This window comes from Filicampus tigris, chromosome 22 (assembly GCF_054856515.1).
Source record: "Filicampus tigris isolate MCC_2025a chromosome 22, RoL_Ftig_1.0, whole genome shotgun sequence".
Classification (NCBI taxonomy): Eukaryota; Metazoa; Chordata; class Actinopteri; order Syngnathiformes; family Syngnathidae; genus Filicampus; species Filicampus tigris.
Window position 1 is genome coordinate 323,245 of NC_141238.1, and position 15,504 is coordinate 338,748.

Consider the following 15,504-nt stretch of genomic DNA (forward strand, 5'->3'; position numbering starts at 1 on the left):
TTGATCTTATTTCCTTCTGCTGCCTTGTGATGGGGTGGCCATCAGGAATTTCGGGTAAATCTGTTACATTTCTCCAAACGGACGGTCCTGGCCATCACGGCCGTCAGCAGCCGTCTCCGACCCTCCATGGCAGTTTGGACATTGCATTGAGTGATCCCCCCCCCCATGTACCACAAGAGGGAGTCCGCACGCTACCAGTGGTACTCGGACTGGCTATTAAATACAGATTTTTGGGGAGAATTTATCTGATCGTGTTGCCAGTTTCCACATGCATCTTAATACATACAGCAAGTGAAAATCCAAGAGTAGTGACTACTGATGATCACAATTCATTTCCCTTGTGGATGAATAAAGTATGTGGTTGGTCTCCCCTCAGCTGACTTTTATTTTTTTAAATCCTGAAACAGCCATCCACGCACCGGTTCATGATCAGCGCGAATCACGCCAAGTCTTCTATTTGCCACCGGGGGGCAGACTTCAGCCAGCTTTTGTTTTTAACAAGACATCAAAGAGACAGCTGTGCCATTTTCCACTTCAACTTTTGTTTATTAAGCAAAAATATCCAAATGCACATGTGCAGTTAGTCGTTGGACAAAGAAAACTTGAGGAATGTCAAACGGAAACAGGAACACAGCAGAAAAACGACGTAACGCTCCAATGCGTCACCAACGCGTATCGCGTTTACGCCAAACAGTAGTCCACTCCACAGTGTTGACCAAAACACTCAACGCAACGAGTTCACGCAAACTTTGACCGCAAGTCGTCCGAGTCGAGATAAGAGCATCTTCAAGACAAATATGAATAACAAATGTAAAAAACACGGCATCTAAGTTACATTCCAAATGTAGTGACGCTGTCAGACACAAAAACAAATTATTATTAGCCCTCACAAATGACATTTGTGTTTCTACTCAACAACAAAAGACGAGGCTGGCCTCATGGTACAGTACTCACAGTGTATTCAAACCAAAAAAGCTAAATAGATTGCACTTCAGTTAATCGGGGTCAACGCATCGTAATTCAGTAAAAAACACAAAAAAAAACAAAAAACAAAAACAAACGGAGGTGCTGGAAAATGTCAATGCTATCCAGTGAGTGGTGGCTGACTCGAGTTCCTTCCTCTGCTTGCAAGTAAACCTCGGCAAGTGTTAACTGAGCTCTAGTGTCAACTTGTTCTAGTAACAAAAATAAAGGTGGACGCTCACTTTTTGTATGTCTCTCACCTCAAGACAATTAACAAAAACTCTGTACGTATACAACTCTAAAAGATATATGTATATATTTATACTCTGGCCTCTTGTTAAGATCTACATTCAAAAATAAAATAAAATCTTCAGTCTTTCTTTGTAAGTTTTGAATTCCCTGTCGAACGTAAAAAGGTGAGAGGCCGGCATGCCTCTGACTTGCCCTCGGCACGAGAAGCCGCCTGAGCATTTCTGCCCGAGTCAGTAGTGAAAAAAGGGGACTAGTAGGAAGCGGTTGTTCTACTAGTGCACTGAATCGCACAAGGAGCCAACGAGTGCAGCGACGTGAGCGCTCGAGCGGCCTTCCACGTGGCTGCCGCTGCGGTCAGAGCAGCATGGACTCCTGCATGGCAAAGGCCTCCTGCGCATGCCTGTAGTGCGCTCCTCCGAACAGCCGGGGGAGCTGTTGGTGCACGACCGCCCTTCGCGTCCCGCCGCCGCCGCCGCCGTCGTCCGGGAACTCAAACACCTCCACGGGAGACATCTGGGCTCTCTGGAAGCTGGGCGAGCGGGGCATCCCGCCCGGTGACTGCGGCGGCGGTTCCTCCGGGCCCCACTGGGACCCGGGGGCTCGCCCTTCCGGGACGTACTGGACGCGCCCCTCCAATCTGTAGTCCAAAGCGGCGTGGACCTGTGCGGTGGAGGTGAGCTTTTGCAGGTAGATGGGGGTGGCGCTCCCCCGGGGCTCCATCTGCAAGGGGGGCGGTCTGGGACTGCGCCGGTCGTGCGGCGGCTCCCTGCGGTGGGTCGCCAGGTAGTTCATGAGGACCCGCTCCGGGGAGATGTCGTTGGCCGGTGGCCTGCCGGTGGAGCGGGTTTGATCCCCGGCGGCCGCGTTGTAGTGTCTCGACCCCGGGTGAAGGATGGGGACCTCGGTCGGCGCCCGGTAGTGGTTGTGGTTGACGGGGAAGCGGGTCTGGACCCCCGCTGGATGATGGTGGGCCAATGAGAGCGGAGGAGAGTGCGAGGGCATCCTGGACTCAGACTGCGGCGAAAACACATTGGCGCCGTAGCTGGGAGCTCTGGCCGCCACGCCGTACGAGGGTGTCTCACTATGAGGAGTCCGCATCCTGGTCGGGGGTCTCTCCAGCTCCACGATCTCAAAGTCAGGCTCCGGCAGGCCTGGTACGTTGTCGTACTGGGAGGCGTTGGAGGCGCGGTTGGCGCCCGGAAGCGAGCCCTCGGACCGCGGCCGGCGCTCGGCCTGCTGGGCGGCGTCGTCCTGGCCGGAGTGGGCGTCCCCCGCCCCTGCCCGGTTCTCCCGGGCCGCCATGGCTTTGGCCGCTTCCAGCTTGGTCTCGGAGGGCTTGAACCAGCGGGGCCCGACGTCTCGGTGAGCGCCGTCGGCGTTGTAGTTGGCCGCACCGTCTCTCAGCGGCCTGGGGGTGGGCGTTGCCCCTCGTTCCGGCAAGTGCCGCCCATTGGAGGCCACCTTAAGGGGACCGTCCCTGGCGTCGGCGGCCTTGCGCCGGCGCATGGACTTGTCCAGCGAGTCCCGGCGCGAGCGACTCGGGGGGTGACCGCCCGGCACCGGAGTGGGCGGCTTCGGGTGCTCGGCCGGCTGCGCGCGGCTCCGGCCGTTGCCGACGTGGTTCGCCGCCGGCTCGGGAAGCTGGCCCAGAGGCTTTTTGGGGAACTCCTCATCTTGACCTGCGGGACAACAAACAGAGCGAATGAAGGAAAAGTCCGACCGGGAATGCCACGGAAAGCAAAGTCGTTAGCGGAGGGGGCGGTGCAGAGTCACATCACAACGGAGGACATGGAGTCATGCAAGTCCACTGCCAAAGAAGGACAGTTACATTCAGGACGACACATCAACGACACAAAACTCAAAGACACTTGGGTCCGAGGATGGTGGGAATTCTTTGGAAAGTCGCCCGGGGGGCTTCGGCACCGAACGGGACTGCCGGAGTCCGGCGACGAGGCGGTCGCCGCAGGAAGGCCTCTGGCTAAATGCGAGCGCACGTGGCGTCAAGGGCGCACTTTTCCAACCGCAATTCCCCGGGGGGAAGGATCCCCGGAAATCAGCCAAAATGGCCGCCTCCCTGCGTCACGGCTTCTTGGGACGGCATCTACTCATGATTGACGCGTTGTCTAGCATATCGCATGTTTGCAATGGGCTGAATTTCCCCAAATTCAAGGCGGGCCCCAAGATGTTCATTTTCTACGGTGGGGAAAATGTGCTGCCCGGCTGAGCACGACGATATGTCTTCCTTCCGCCATCGAGCGCAACAACATGTTGGGCTTGTGCATTGTTTACAAAATGAGAGCGACAAAAGAGAAGCAGCGTCAGCCAATGGAGGGGCTCCACACAAAAGCAAGGCGTCTCAACGTAAAGGTCGTGCCGCCGGCTAAGACCCGCGCGCTGGACAGACAAGCCACAGACAGGACGGACGGACGGACTGCCAGACGGATGGACATGAGGAGAAAGAGTGAGAGAGGGACAGAGAGAGAGAGAGAGAGAGAGAGAGAGAGAGAGAGAGAGAGAGCAGTCAGGAAATCCCACCGGTTGGTGTCGTAGGAGTGAATGTGGCCCCCACTCGCGGCCACCTTTTTGTAGTGCTTGACTAACGTTTGTTCGGAAGAAGAGCAAGAAGAGAGGAAGGTTAAGCAGAAGACAAATGACAAGCGCGACAGTGAACCCCCGACAAATCGCACTGGAACGCTCGCGTCCGCCACAAACTGGCGAAACCTTTCGAGGCATCTTTTGAATACGACGAGTTGGAATTTGCAGTTGCAGTACCGCGTCGGGCCACAGCGTGCCGGGCGGCACCGAGCTCAACGGGAAGACAGACAAGTCTTTCTTGTTGTGTGCGTTGCTGCAAGTTGTTGCAATTGTTGAGAAAAGGCTCCAATGACTGCAACGCCGATGCTAATTTGGGTGAGCCTGTCTACGGCATTTCGCGTCAAGCTAGCAAACAAATGATGTGTGTGGTTCGGTTAAACATTGCGGTGTCTAAAATACAACGTGTTAGTGCTCCATAATTGGGATTGGAATTTGTGTAACATCAATGCTAATTTGGGTTAGCCTGTCTATAGTGTTTCACACTGTTAGCACTGAGCTGACGCACTTTCATTATTATATTGAGCGCATGCTATCATGTGTCTGCTTTTCAGTCAACAATAAACGGGGGGGGCGGAGAGGTGGGGGGGGGTTCACCGCGCTCCAATTTCTCAACGGCGGCAAAAAGCGCTACCTGGTGCGGGCAGCTCCAGCTTAGCCCTTCGCAGCTCCGTCATGGAGCCTTGCAGCTGCTCCACCACAAAGTCGTCGTCGAAAAAGAAATTTTTGGACAAGGTGACCTGCAGGAAGTCCACCAGCTCCTCCATGGACAACTTGAGCAGGTGCTCTGGGGACAAGGCGGCTTGGCTCACAAACACTCGCTGCAAATTTGCCCACCGAATCCGCGCTCGTTGGCATTGGCGAGCGAGGCGCGCCGGTGCCGACTCACTCTTGTGCAGTTTGAGGACGGTGTAGGACATGGCGGGAAGAATTCTTTCCCCCTCCAGCATGTAGATGTCCCAGATCCTGAGAGTGAGCGTGAAGGGAGTCTGGGAGGACAAAAGCAAAGTGCAGACGTTTGCGCTTTGTTTGCGAGGTCAGCGGTGCCTTTTGCGAGGCGCTCACTCTGTCCAGGAAGCACTGGAAGAACCACTTCATGGTGTACAGGCTGGTCAGGACCTCTTGGCCGTCCTGCGGGGGGACGGGGGACGGGCCATGAGCCGACTTTTCAAAAAGGGCAAGGGATCCCCGCGTGTCGCTCACCAGGTGACGCTTGAGCTTGGGCATCAACTTCTTCAGGATGCGGTCGTGGTGCTCCTGGAAGCGCATCAGCTTGGGGAAGCCGGGGACGAAAAACCCTGCGGAAGAGGAGCGGGATTAGAATCCTCCCCCGACCCGGCGGTCAGGGCTCCCCACCGTGCATGGCGTGCTTGTGTCCCGACAGCAGCCTGACCAAAGCCCAGAAGGCGTCTTCTTCGTTCATGTAGATGAGCAGCAGCGCCGTGATCTGACTCATGCCCTGGCAGTAGCCAACCTCCTGCAAACACGCACACGCGCCGTGAGGAACGCCGCTTGCGCTCGCTCAAGACGCCTTCCCACAGGGCTCACCATGTTGTACATGGAGTAGGCCGTCAGGACGTGGAACAGAGCCTGCTGCCTGCAAAGCAAAACAAAAAAGACAAAATCGGAAACATGGCTAGCCAGACGCAGCTGACTCGATGAACTGTTTGCCATTCAACTAGTGGGGGGGCACTGAGCAATCTCGGTTTTTTTTTTTTGTTTTTTTTTTTTTCCCTCTTTAGAGTCGACTCGCAACCAAATTGCACGTTGCTCGGCGAAAGTGGCTCCGGGGGCAGCGTTTGCCTTGTACATTCCACCGGGCACTACCGAGCTCGTTTTAAAAGGCAGGCGGCCGGCGCCTTTGCGTTCTGCGAGGGACCCACTTGACGTCGTAGCGGTGCATGAACATGATGTGATCCCTGTAGGTTCTGTTGACGTCCAGGTCGATTTGGCGGATGTCCGGCGACGAGCCCTTGGCTCTGGCCTTCAGCTTCTGGAGCGCACCCAAAAACAAGACGGGAGTCACACACAAGAGCGGCAGGCGGCGGTTGGCGGCGGGCGGGGCACCTCGTAGAAGTCCTTCTTCTCCTCCTTGATTTTGGGAATGTCCAGCAGCAGGCACCACACTTCTCCCCGCAGCTGCAGCGGGATTCCCTTGTAGATCCTCCGCACAAGCTGGGCGGGAGGCACAAATCAATCAACGGGGCCTTCCGGACGACAACGGACGCCGTCGCCATCAAGAAGGACGAATCACCTTGTCACTGTTCTTGTACTTGTCCCAACTCTTCAGCATCTTCAGCCACTTGCTGGTCCTCTCCAATTCTGTGTGCTTGTGCTGCGCGTGCCATTCAAAACGGGTTCTTCATCAACCAATACAATTTTCAACATTTTTTTTTTTTTTACAGGGTGCTGCAATTAGTACAAGATTGATGACCTTTTCCTCCAGCGAGTCGTAGGACGGAAGCTCGTTCTGGCTTCAAAACAACAAAGATGAACGAGATTGAGCCATTTGCCGACGGTACGTGCACAACGTGCGCGCGCGCGCGTCCTTACTGCACAAAGCCAAAGCGGTCGATGACCTTGTACAGGTTGAAGTTTGTGTCCTCCCAGGGCTCCACGCTGGCCTCTTTGCCCTGGAACAAAAACACATTGTGGCACATTGACTGCAGGCGGGGCTGCGAGAACAAAAGTACGACGGTGTCCAAGCGTTCTCCACCTTCGACAGACTCACTCGAGTGGCAAACGGAATCAAGCGCTCGCGTGACGAAAGGGTGCTAACCTTTTCATATTTGGCCACGATCTCAGCCCGTTCCTGCTCCAGTTTCAGGGCGGCATCCTGATCGCTGTCAGACGCTGACACACGCAGGAGAGGAGAGAGAATGAAGACAAAGGTGAAGAAAACAGGCAAAGCAAAACAGTGGAGTGCTCTCCAGAAGAATGCTTGGGAAACATGTCGAACAAATGTTTGACCTTGGACAAACATTTTCATGTCTCAGTCACGGAGAAATCAAAAGAAAACGGCGCCTTCGGTTTTTGTTAGCGTCGCGAAACACCAAGACGATTTGGCAAAGTCAGTCACGTTTCCATAGTGACCACCACAGGAATTCCGCCTGACCCTTTTCGGACACTTGAGCCCTGTTTCGGTCCTGATGTCGCAACCCCCCCTCACACTTTCAACCTAGAATGCATCTGAAATTGGTAATAATAAAAAAAAATAATACAAATAAAATCACACTTTATCAACTTACAATGAGCATGATTAGCATAACAAGCTTTCCAGCGTTGTCAAGCGCTCCCGCGTCCTCCGGCTGCTCAATAACAACAATCAGTTACCACAACTTCGTTAGCGCAGGGCGAGAGCCGAGATCTCGTTTGCCGTCTTTTGTTGGCGGCCGCCTCAGCCGTTGTGTTTGCTCGAGTGCAGGCAAAATACAACCGAAGTGACGCCCAAACCGCTCAAAGGCGCACAGGCAACAACACAACTGCTTTCTTGCCCCCAATTTTTATTTTTTGGTTGGTATTTACCTCCAGTTTCTACATGTTCAAAAGAAGGATAAAACACGAGAGCCCAACATTTCGAAATGTTGTATATTCAGCTGTCATTTCCAATTCTTTTGAGCGGTTCAAACCATTCCAATGATGATGACAGTGCGCTGTTTGTTTGTGGCGAACTATGACGCCATCAGAAGTCAACAACAAGATGTGCCTGTCACTCAGTCCGCAAACAAACTGAAATGCACACACACCACAAGTGTCGGCACGCTCTAGCAATGGCGTCCTTACCTCTCGGGCAGCCTTCGGGCGGGGACGTCATCCCTGAAACGCGCGCGGCGAGCGGCGAGCACCCCTGCGACCTACCCCATCGCCACCAAGTCGGAATCCGAGCGCCGGCGACCGGCGTGAGCGCTCACAATGCGAGCGCCTGTTGCCGTGCGTCCTCATTCCCACCCGCGACATTCCCCCACCCAAACGACGACGAGAACAACAAACCCGTCTGTTGGACGGCTGAGCGCCGCCACGGACGACGGGCCTCCGCAAAGAGCACGTTTCACTTCTGCTCGCTTTTCACCCCGACATGAAGAGAACGGCGCGATGACGGAGGACGGCCATTAAAAGCTTGCTAGGGCTCGGCGGCGGGCGGTGCGGGGTTGCGAGAATGGCGCTAACCAAAGAAGCCAAAGTTTTTCGACAGAACAGTGCTAACTAGGGATGTAACGATGAGTGGATTTAAAATCGATTCGCCCCAATGGATCGATTCGATTCATCGAAAATCCACTTGATTAAATTAATCTACAAAATGATATCTTGAAAGGTTTTTTTCATTCCAGATGCATAGCACATTTTCAAAGTGTAGATCAAATTATGCTTTTGCGCGAAAACATCATTGCGTATTGCGTTTGTGGATGGCTGCAGAACCACACTAGTGCACAGAGACAAGCACGGTAGCAATTTTGAAAAAAATCGAATCGAAAATCGGGAACTGAAAATCAAATCGGGGCTTGAGTGAACCGTGACCTGCCTAGTGCTGACAAAACATGCTAATGTTAGCCTAGGCTAGGAAGAACAAAACATGCTAAACTTAATGCTAAAGAAGAGCGCTCACAAATTGTGTTGAAGTGACACAGGAGCTAACGAGACATGCTAAATTGACACTTGCACTAACAAAATGAGCCAAAGTGATACCAGAGCTAATGAATTTGCGCCAAATCCATACACGAGGTAAGAAAACATGCTAAAGTGAGACTAGCGCTAACAAAATGTGCTACTAGAGTTAACAAAACAAGCTTAAGAGACACAAGCAGTAACAACCGCTTAAAGAGACGCTCAAGTGTTGGATGACAATGTACTAAAGGAATGCAGGCAAAACATGACAAAAAGATGCTGGAACATGTTGATGATTGTGTTTGCATAGGCTAATCCTCTTGGCTAGCAAGGCAGCTAGCTGTGTCTCAAAATTGCCCGAAGTGAAAAAGTACAAAAGGACCAAGTAAGACCAAGTCATTTCGTCAAAAACATGAGACAACCTCCACGTGACAATGCCGAAAATGCAGAAACGGAAATGAAGGACCATTGAATTCAAGTCGTCTGGTCTGGAACATCCGTCAGAAAATCAGCCCAAATGTTTCCCAAAGTAAAAGCTGACATTTGCAACGGCTTTATTTTGCAAGAGATTCAATCCGCTTTCCCGAAAAATTGCGAGGATTCGGACAATTTGAAGAACTTGAACAAGTTGTCTCAGCGCGGAAGAACGATGCCTGATCCAAGGAGTTGTTGGTCATTTGCGCGTCGAGTTGAACGCTTTGTGCCGCTTGCTCGCAAAGTTGTGGCGGTGACGAGCCAAGGCAAAACACACCTCCAAGGGCGGCAGCGGCGGCCGCGGGGCGCCGCGACGGCGACACCAGCTCCTTGACCATCTGCAGCACCTGCATGCTGCCTCACCGCCGCGGGGCGCCGGGGGGGTCCCGGGCTGGGGGGCTCCGTCCCGCCTCGTCGGGAATCATGCTGGCTCCCGTCCGCCCTGCTCGGCGTCGCCTTGCCGCCGCTCGCATGCTGCCCGCGCGTCCTCGCAAGCTCTCGTCATGAATAGAAAGCGAATCGGCGGTGGGGAGCTTCAAAGGGGCAGGCCTCCTCCTCCTCCTCCTCCTCCTCCTCCTCTTGCCGCCACACGTCCTTTCAATTGAAATGAACGTGCGCCTTCACTTCAGCTCTGGCTCCCCCCCTCCCCCCCTCCCGAGGGAGGCCGGAAGAAGGCAGGGTGGCAGGAAGCGCGCCCTCGCACTTTCTAACCAGCTCATTAAGGAATCACACAAACGCTCGCCAGGCAATTGATTAGGCACGACGACGACGACAACAAAACAGACACAATTTGTTGCTTGGAGGTTGAACCAACTTCAAACTTTCTCAATGAAGTGTTTTGAAGGATTACTTGTTCAACTATTAATTTTTTTTAAGTGTTATTTAATGTTTCTACAACGTTTCTTTTTTTTTAAGTGTCATTTCATTTTTCAAAAGCATTGTTACTTTTTTGCACATTATTCTATTTGCGCATTCATTTTGAGTTAATCCATTGTTTTATTTGATTTATATTAAAAATTAGAGCATTTTTTTTTTTAGAAATATGAGAAATTAACTGTACATGTTGCTCTTTTAAAATGTCTTTCAAGCCATTTTTTTTTTTTTTAAAGGATGATTTGATTCCTGACACTCTCGTGGCACCAACTCCATTTCCCAGCATCCTCGGCGCCGCGACAAAGGGTCAAGCGCATGCGCGGCGCGGCGCGGGTGACGGGCGGCGTGTCCTGGCGCCACGAGCCGGAAGGTCTAATTAGCCGCGTTGCCATGCCTCCCGCTCCCGGTTGCTAGGCTGTGGCGGACATTTTGTGCAGCGCTTCGGGCTGCGTTGGAGATCGCTCTCGCGTATCCCACCGGAAAGCCAGTCGGCCCTTTTCTTGCCAAGTGGAGCGACGGGCGCTTTGGTGCCCTCATCTCAAAGGGAGGCGAAAGAAAGGCACATACATCCCGTGATGCATCGCCACCCCTTGTTAGATTCTGGGCATTATGATAATAAGAAAACATGTTTGGGAGCATGGCGGCGAATTTCCACTGTGAGCTGACATTTTCATTTCCACGCTTGACTTGGGGAGTTGAGTGTTGTACTCGGGGTGCCAGTGCTCAGGTATGTCAGCGGCATGGCCTCGTGCGTACTTTAAAGCGCTCATGCCCGCAGGCTTCATTTCCTCCAGATGTAATCATACTCCTGCAAAGCTTCCTTCCTGTCATGTCAGCGGCGACACGAGAGACAACAAGGACTACTTTCCAACAAGCGAGTTCTCCACTCGACTCGGCAAATTCCACAAATGCTCATCCTGAACTCGAGCTTGGCCCGCCTGTCAATCGAGCAGAACCTTCTTTGGCCCGACATGTCGTCAAACGGGTCAACGTGTCACCGTGACATCAAAACAGGCCCGACAGGACGCAGTCAAGACGCAAAGCGGATGGCAAATGCCACAGCAGGAACATCGAGCAGACATTATTTTTCCAAACGACGGCGAGCAACTTGAATGGGCGCTAGCTAAAAAAAACAAAAACAAAAAGCGGACGGGATGCAATTTAAAAGGCTTTGTCTGCCTATAAATGCCGCCAACCTAATTAGCCTAACCAGCTCCGGATATCAACATCGCGAGCAGGCTCGGACTGAGACTTCATCAAAAGGGACGCATCAATTATTCAGTGGAGACATTTTGTGCCATGTGGTTGGCATTAAGACACAAACAACCAAAAGATGCTAAATGACATCACAAACGAGAGAAGATTCAAGCTTTGTGCCGCTCGAGTCTTTTGGTGCCTTAACCACACACATGAAAAGGGCGGGAGGGGCGGAGCTTGGACACCCACAAAAATTGTGAAGGGCTTGGCCCCCCGCTCCTCCCCCCGCTCATCATTCTTGTTTTCTTCCATTTTCATCACTCACAATATCCCCCCCCCCACGCACACACGCGTTTTGGCGGTAACGATGTTGAAGGTGCGCAGCAGCACTTTACTCCAACTGCGCTTGCTTAATGTAATTGCCCAACAGTCCACGTTGGTTGCCCTAGCAACAGAGCACCCCCCCCACCCCGACCTCCTGCCACTGAAAGGGATTTAAGACCCCCGCCGGCTATCTCGGTTGGAGGCGTCCAAGTGTTCTTAAGTCAAATTCAACTGCAACCCCCCCCCGCACCCCCCGCCCCCCCTCCTCTTTCATCTGGCGCGGATTCGATCCCAGCCAAAGCGGCGATCGGCCTGCGTTGGGTTTGGGCTCATTATCTCCCCCTGGGAGGTCCGGGCGGGTGCGGGCCTGCTCTCTCCCGTCATGCTTTGCAGCGCCAGTCATGAGCGAGGGGGCCAATGACACCCCCGCCGCCGTCTCTTCGCAGCGATTGTCGCATCGCCACTGACAGCCAAAGAGCCGTGTCGCGCCAGATGGAAATTTGTCCTCATCATTTGTGACTTTGTGATGACCGTTTAACACCACGTTCAACTTCCTTTCATATTATTACTTTTAAGGGGGGGGGGAAAAAAACAAATGAAAGGTACTTTGTATATTTAGTAAATTCAATTGGTCAAGCCCAAACTTGAACATGTAGCAAATGCTGACTTTCCCAAATTCTCAAAATGTAGCACAATGAATGTTTTGCACAACACAACAAAACCATGCCGGCAAGGTTGGAACTTGATTAATCATATCGGCGAATTACCCACAATCAAATTGCCAACTGGGGAGAGAAGTCACATTTTGACCTGGTCAGGCTTCCACTGGCCCATCTGTCATTAAGGCACCTTGACTCCAAGATACGCTTTGATACTTCAAAGCATGCTAGTGGGTTCTTTGGGAATTTCTGAGGAATGTCATTTTTCTGCATGCAGATTATGAAATCAAGTAAGTGAAGCCTTTAACTCACTCATGGTGGGAGCCCGGCGGCGGGCCGAGGCGAATCTCCGGACGGGTGCGTTCGTTCTCCACTTTCTCCTTCCTCGAGGCACTCATGACCTGCACACGCAAACAAAACGACTCGTCACACACTTGAAGAAAGCGTGCCGTTAGCAACACAGACAAATTGGAGGGATTAACAACAACAACAACAACAACAACAAAAATCACCAAGTATACACATTGCGGCTGGAGTCCCACACCTTTTTCTGTTGACATCCAAATTCAACACAACTTCTTTGATAACAGGCCTTTGACTTGTTTGGCGCTTTTCCACCTTACAAGGCACTCAAAGCGCTTCAACACTGACTCCACATTCAGCTACTGATGATGCGGCATCAGGAGTAACTGGGGGTTGGGTCCCTTGCTCAAGGACACGTTGACAAGGGCCGGGGATCAAACCCTCAACCTCTGAGTTGGGAGACGACTGCTCTGCACTGAGCCATTCAAGTTGCCTGTGTGTCATCTTGTGGCATGATGTCAACATGTCTTACATTAAACAACACTGCACCACAATGGGCATTTTTTCCGCTGTTTTTTCTCTCTTCTTTTTTTGACAATTTAATCATAACAATTGCCAAATTTTTGCGTGAATGTTGCTTTGTCAGTGGGCAAGCTGATCCCTCAAATGCGAAAAAGATGTGTCCAGTAAAAGCTGACGAGGCAAATAGCCGCAGCTCGACACATCCTGCTGCTGTCATCACACACCGGGAAGACGGGCGGTGAGCTGACGATGACCAGGGCCTGCCGGCCGGGTGACGTGTGTCCCGCCCGGCCTGCTGGTTTTCTGCGTCACACTCCTACACGCGCGCACACACACACACACACAAACGTTGTTTTCCAAGTGCAAAGCTTCCAACTGCAGCTAAGCTGCATAATCCCGAAGCAGGACAGGAGGAATGGAAATACACCACTCTCAAGCAAATCACATCACTTCCTGTCACCCTTATCAAAATAAGCCTGAGGAGAACTGCATAGTTAACTATTACGTCATCCTTCCTCACACGGTTCATGACTGTTAGATGGAATAAGAATTATGTTTGTGAACAGGAAACGAAAAGATATCAAGAATTAGTTTCAGGTATGCAACATTACATGACAACACACAATATGCAGACAACTATTTGTGAATATTGACGTCAATTTTACGTAGCACAGTGATAACTTGAACTCAAATGACCAATTTATCTCGACAGACGTTTCCCCTTCTTATTGTGAAAATGTATTCACCTGAGCTTCGTCTAGGAACTTGACTTCAAAACAGTAACACCGTCCTTCCTCTCCAGACAGACCGAGCTTTGCCCAAAACCAATCAATAAGGCGTGTTCGCCGCTTTCGTCATTTTGTTTTCAATTAAAAGTGCGTAAAAAATCAGGTAAGTGTCCCATTTCGTTGACGCTAGCATAGCATCGGTGAGCGGCCACCACGAGCGCGTTACATTGACTGACAACCAGTCTCGGCCAATCGACAGCCGCGGGACTCACCTTGAGAGCCAATTAGAAGCCGCGAATGGGGCTCGGGGGGGTACTGACGTAATGATGGACGTGATGGGAGGAGAGGGCGTCAATTGCCACATTATAGACAAATCTCAACCGGAACTGCACTGGTTTACCTTTCGAATTAATACAATACAATACAATTTGTATAGCGCATTTCACAACAGCTAGAGCTGTCACAAACCACTCAACGAACATACAACAAAACTCTTAACCTGTCTTTTGGAGGGTTTACATTAACAAATCTCTTCAAATATTTGGCGCCCTGCTAAGAACGCGTATACAAATTCGCGACACGTTCCACACGCTCAACTAATCAAATTCGTACACATTTATTTTGAAGGAACACACCGGAAAGCGACTCGTGCTAGTCGGCTTGATCCACACTGGTGGGTTCGCTAGGTAGGCCTCGGTGATTGCAAATAAATACAAAGTTTACAATCATAAAATTGACCGTGAGCTTTTTTTTTTTTTTTTTTTTTTAAATCAAAATGCAAATACGCCGACGGATGTAAGAAGACTCCCAGTAAAGTCGAGTTAAGCCATGTTTGAGTGGCCTTCACCAAGGTAGAACGGAGATCCGCCGCCAGTCAGTCTGTGCAGCCCGCGGAGCCCTCCCCCCTATTCCCGGACAGATGCCCCCAGCCCGGACGACAACTTGCAAATCGCACCCCCGCTCAGCCGGCCAACCCCGAGCCTCACCTTGCGTTCAACTCGACGCCGGCGCGTCTCCTTCCCTGGTCAGCCATGTACCAGGAAGTCCGGGCCACTTCTCAAACTCTGCCGCGGAGGAGGACGTCAGTCAGCCAGGTAGCGATGCGCCGCACGGTAGCGATGCGCCGCACGACCCCTCCGCGAGCCACTTCCGGGTTCACCTCCAGGCATCAGGACAAGCGGACGCCAACGGTCTCTCGATTTTTTTTTTTTTTTAATTGTTCTCGGCACCACTGGACTTATCCGAACTTGCACTCACACCCAGAAATATTCCCACAAAAGTACAATTTCAAGTATCATTTCCCACAGAAATCCCCAGCGAAAAAAATATTACTAGTGCAGCACATTTAGCACCTGTCGGCCACAAACTGAACCAAGTAGTCGAAAAACATGGCTACTAAGACACAGGGCTCTACTGGCGAACCCTAGTCGTTCTACTAGTGACTGAATTGTTCTACTACTAAAGACAGAGTGTCCTTATACATGGTCTGACTTTTCACTCTTGAACGTGGAGATCAAGAATGCCGATTGAATGCTGCAAGTCTTCCTTCTTATTGGCATGCTGGCGAAGTACCTCAAATGACCACAAGAGAGCAGCAAAGCGCCGTTGAAGCACATCAAGATTTTTTTTCATTCAGAACCCACCGAGCTTCTGTTGACATTTTGTCAAAAAAGGGAAGAAAAAAACACTTTAATTAACACTTCATTTTAATTACCTGCTGAATGTCAGCGACACTCTTGAGTTTTTATTCTCAGCGAAAGGTGAAGTAGGGCCTTTGAAAAGCTTCACAACAACAACAACAACAACAAAAAAGACAATTTAAACATTTTCTCAAGCCACTTTGAAAGCATGTTGTTGATGCTTAGGTCAGCTCAGTAGATGACAGTATTTTTTTCTTAAACCAAAAAAATATAAAAAAGAAAAAGCACTGTCACAGCATGAAGAAACTCACCTGACTTTTCAACTCGTGCATGTTTATGTGTGCAAATCCACACGGATAGGCCGACACCTTCCTG

The 15,504-nt window shown here is 51.4% G+C and overlaps 1 protein-coding gene across 7 annotated transcripts; it reads right to left on the reverse strand.

The window, feature by feature from the left end:
* Positions 1 to 525: 525 nt before the first annotated feature.
* Positions 526 to 14,983, reverse strand: usp6nl (USP6 N-terminal like). 7 transcript variants are annotated; one of them, XM_086022329.1, is made up of 14 exons: positions 14,476 to 14,983; positions 12,249 to 12,337; positions 6,587 to 6,660; positions 6,361 to 6,440; positions 6,242 to 6,281; positions 6,062 to 6,142; positions 5,875 to 5,982; positions 5,691 to 5,800; positions 5,356 to 5,404; positions 5,164 to 5,284; positions 4,873 to 5,105; positions 4,697 to 4,796; positions 4,442 to 4,594; positions 526 to 2,894 (listed from the first exon to the last, which is right to left on the reverse strand). In XM_086022329.1, the coding sequence occupies exons 2-14, from the start codon at positions 12,250 to 12,252 to the stop codon at positions 1,570 to 1,572; spliced, it is 2,478 nt and encodes an 825-aa protein (XP_085878455.1). In that variant the 5' UTR covers positions 12,253 to 12,337; positions 14,476 to 14,983; the 3' UTR covers positions 526 to 1,569. The 7 variants fall into 7 exon arrangements, with proteins under 7 accessions (XP_085878455.1, XP_085878456.1, XP_085878458.1 ...); XM_086022330.1 differs by lacking the exon at positions 14,476 to 14,983 and adding an exon at positions 13,508 to 13,732; XM_086022332.1 differs by lacking the exon at positions 14,476 to 14,983 and adding an exon at positions 12,986 to 13,176.
* Positions 14,984 to 15,504: the final 521 nt, after the last annotated feature.

Excerpts from the sequence above, each read along its gene's own strand:
- usp6nl (XM_086022325.1), bottom strand. The coding sequence starts at position 9,236 with ATGCAGGTGCTGCAGATGGTCAAGGAGCTGGTGTCGCCGTCGCGGCGC. Across the intron at positions 5,106-5,163 it reads ACACAAGCACGCCATGCACG|GGTTTTTCGTCCCCGGCTTC; the intron begins GTGGGGAGCCCT and ends CCTCTTCCGCAG. Across the intron at positions 2,895-4,441 it reads GCTGGAGCTGCCCGCACCAG|GTCAAGATGAGGAGTTCCCC; the intron begins GTAGCGCTTTTT and ends GTTGTCCCGCAG.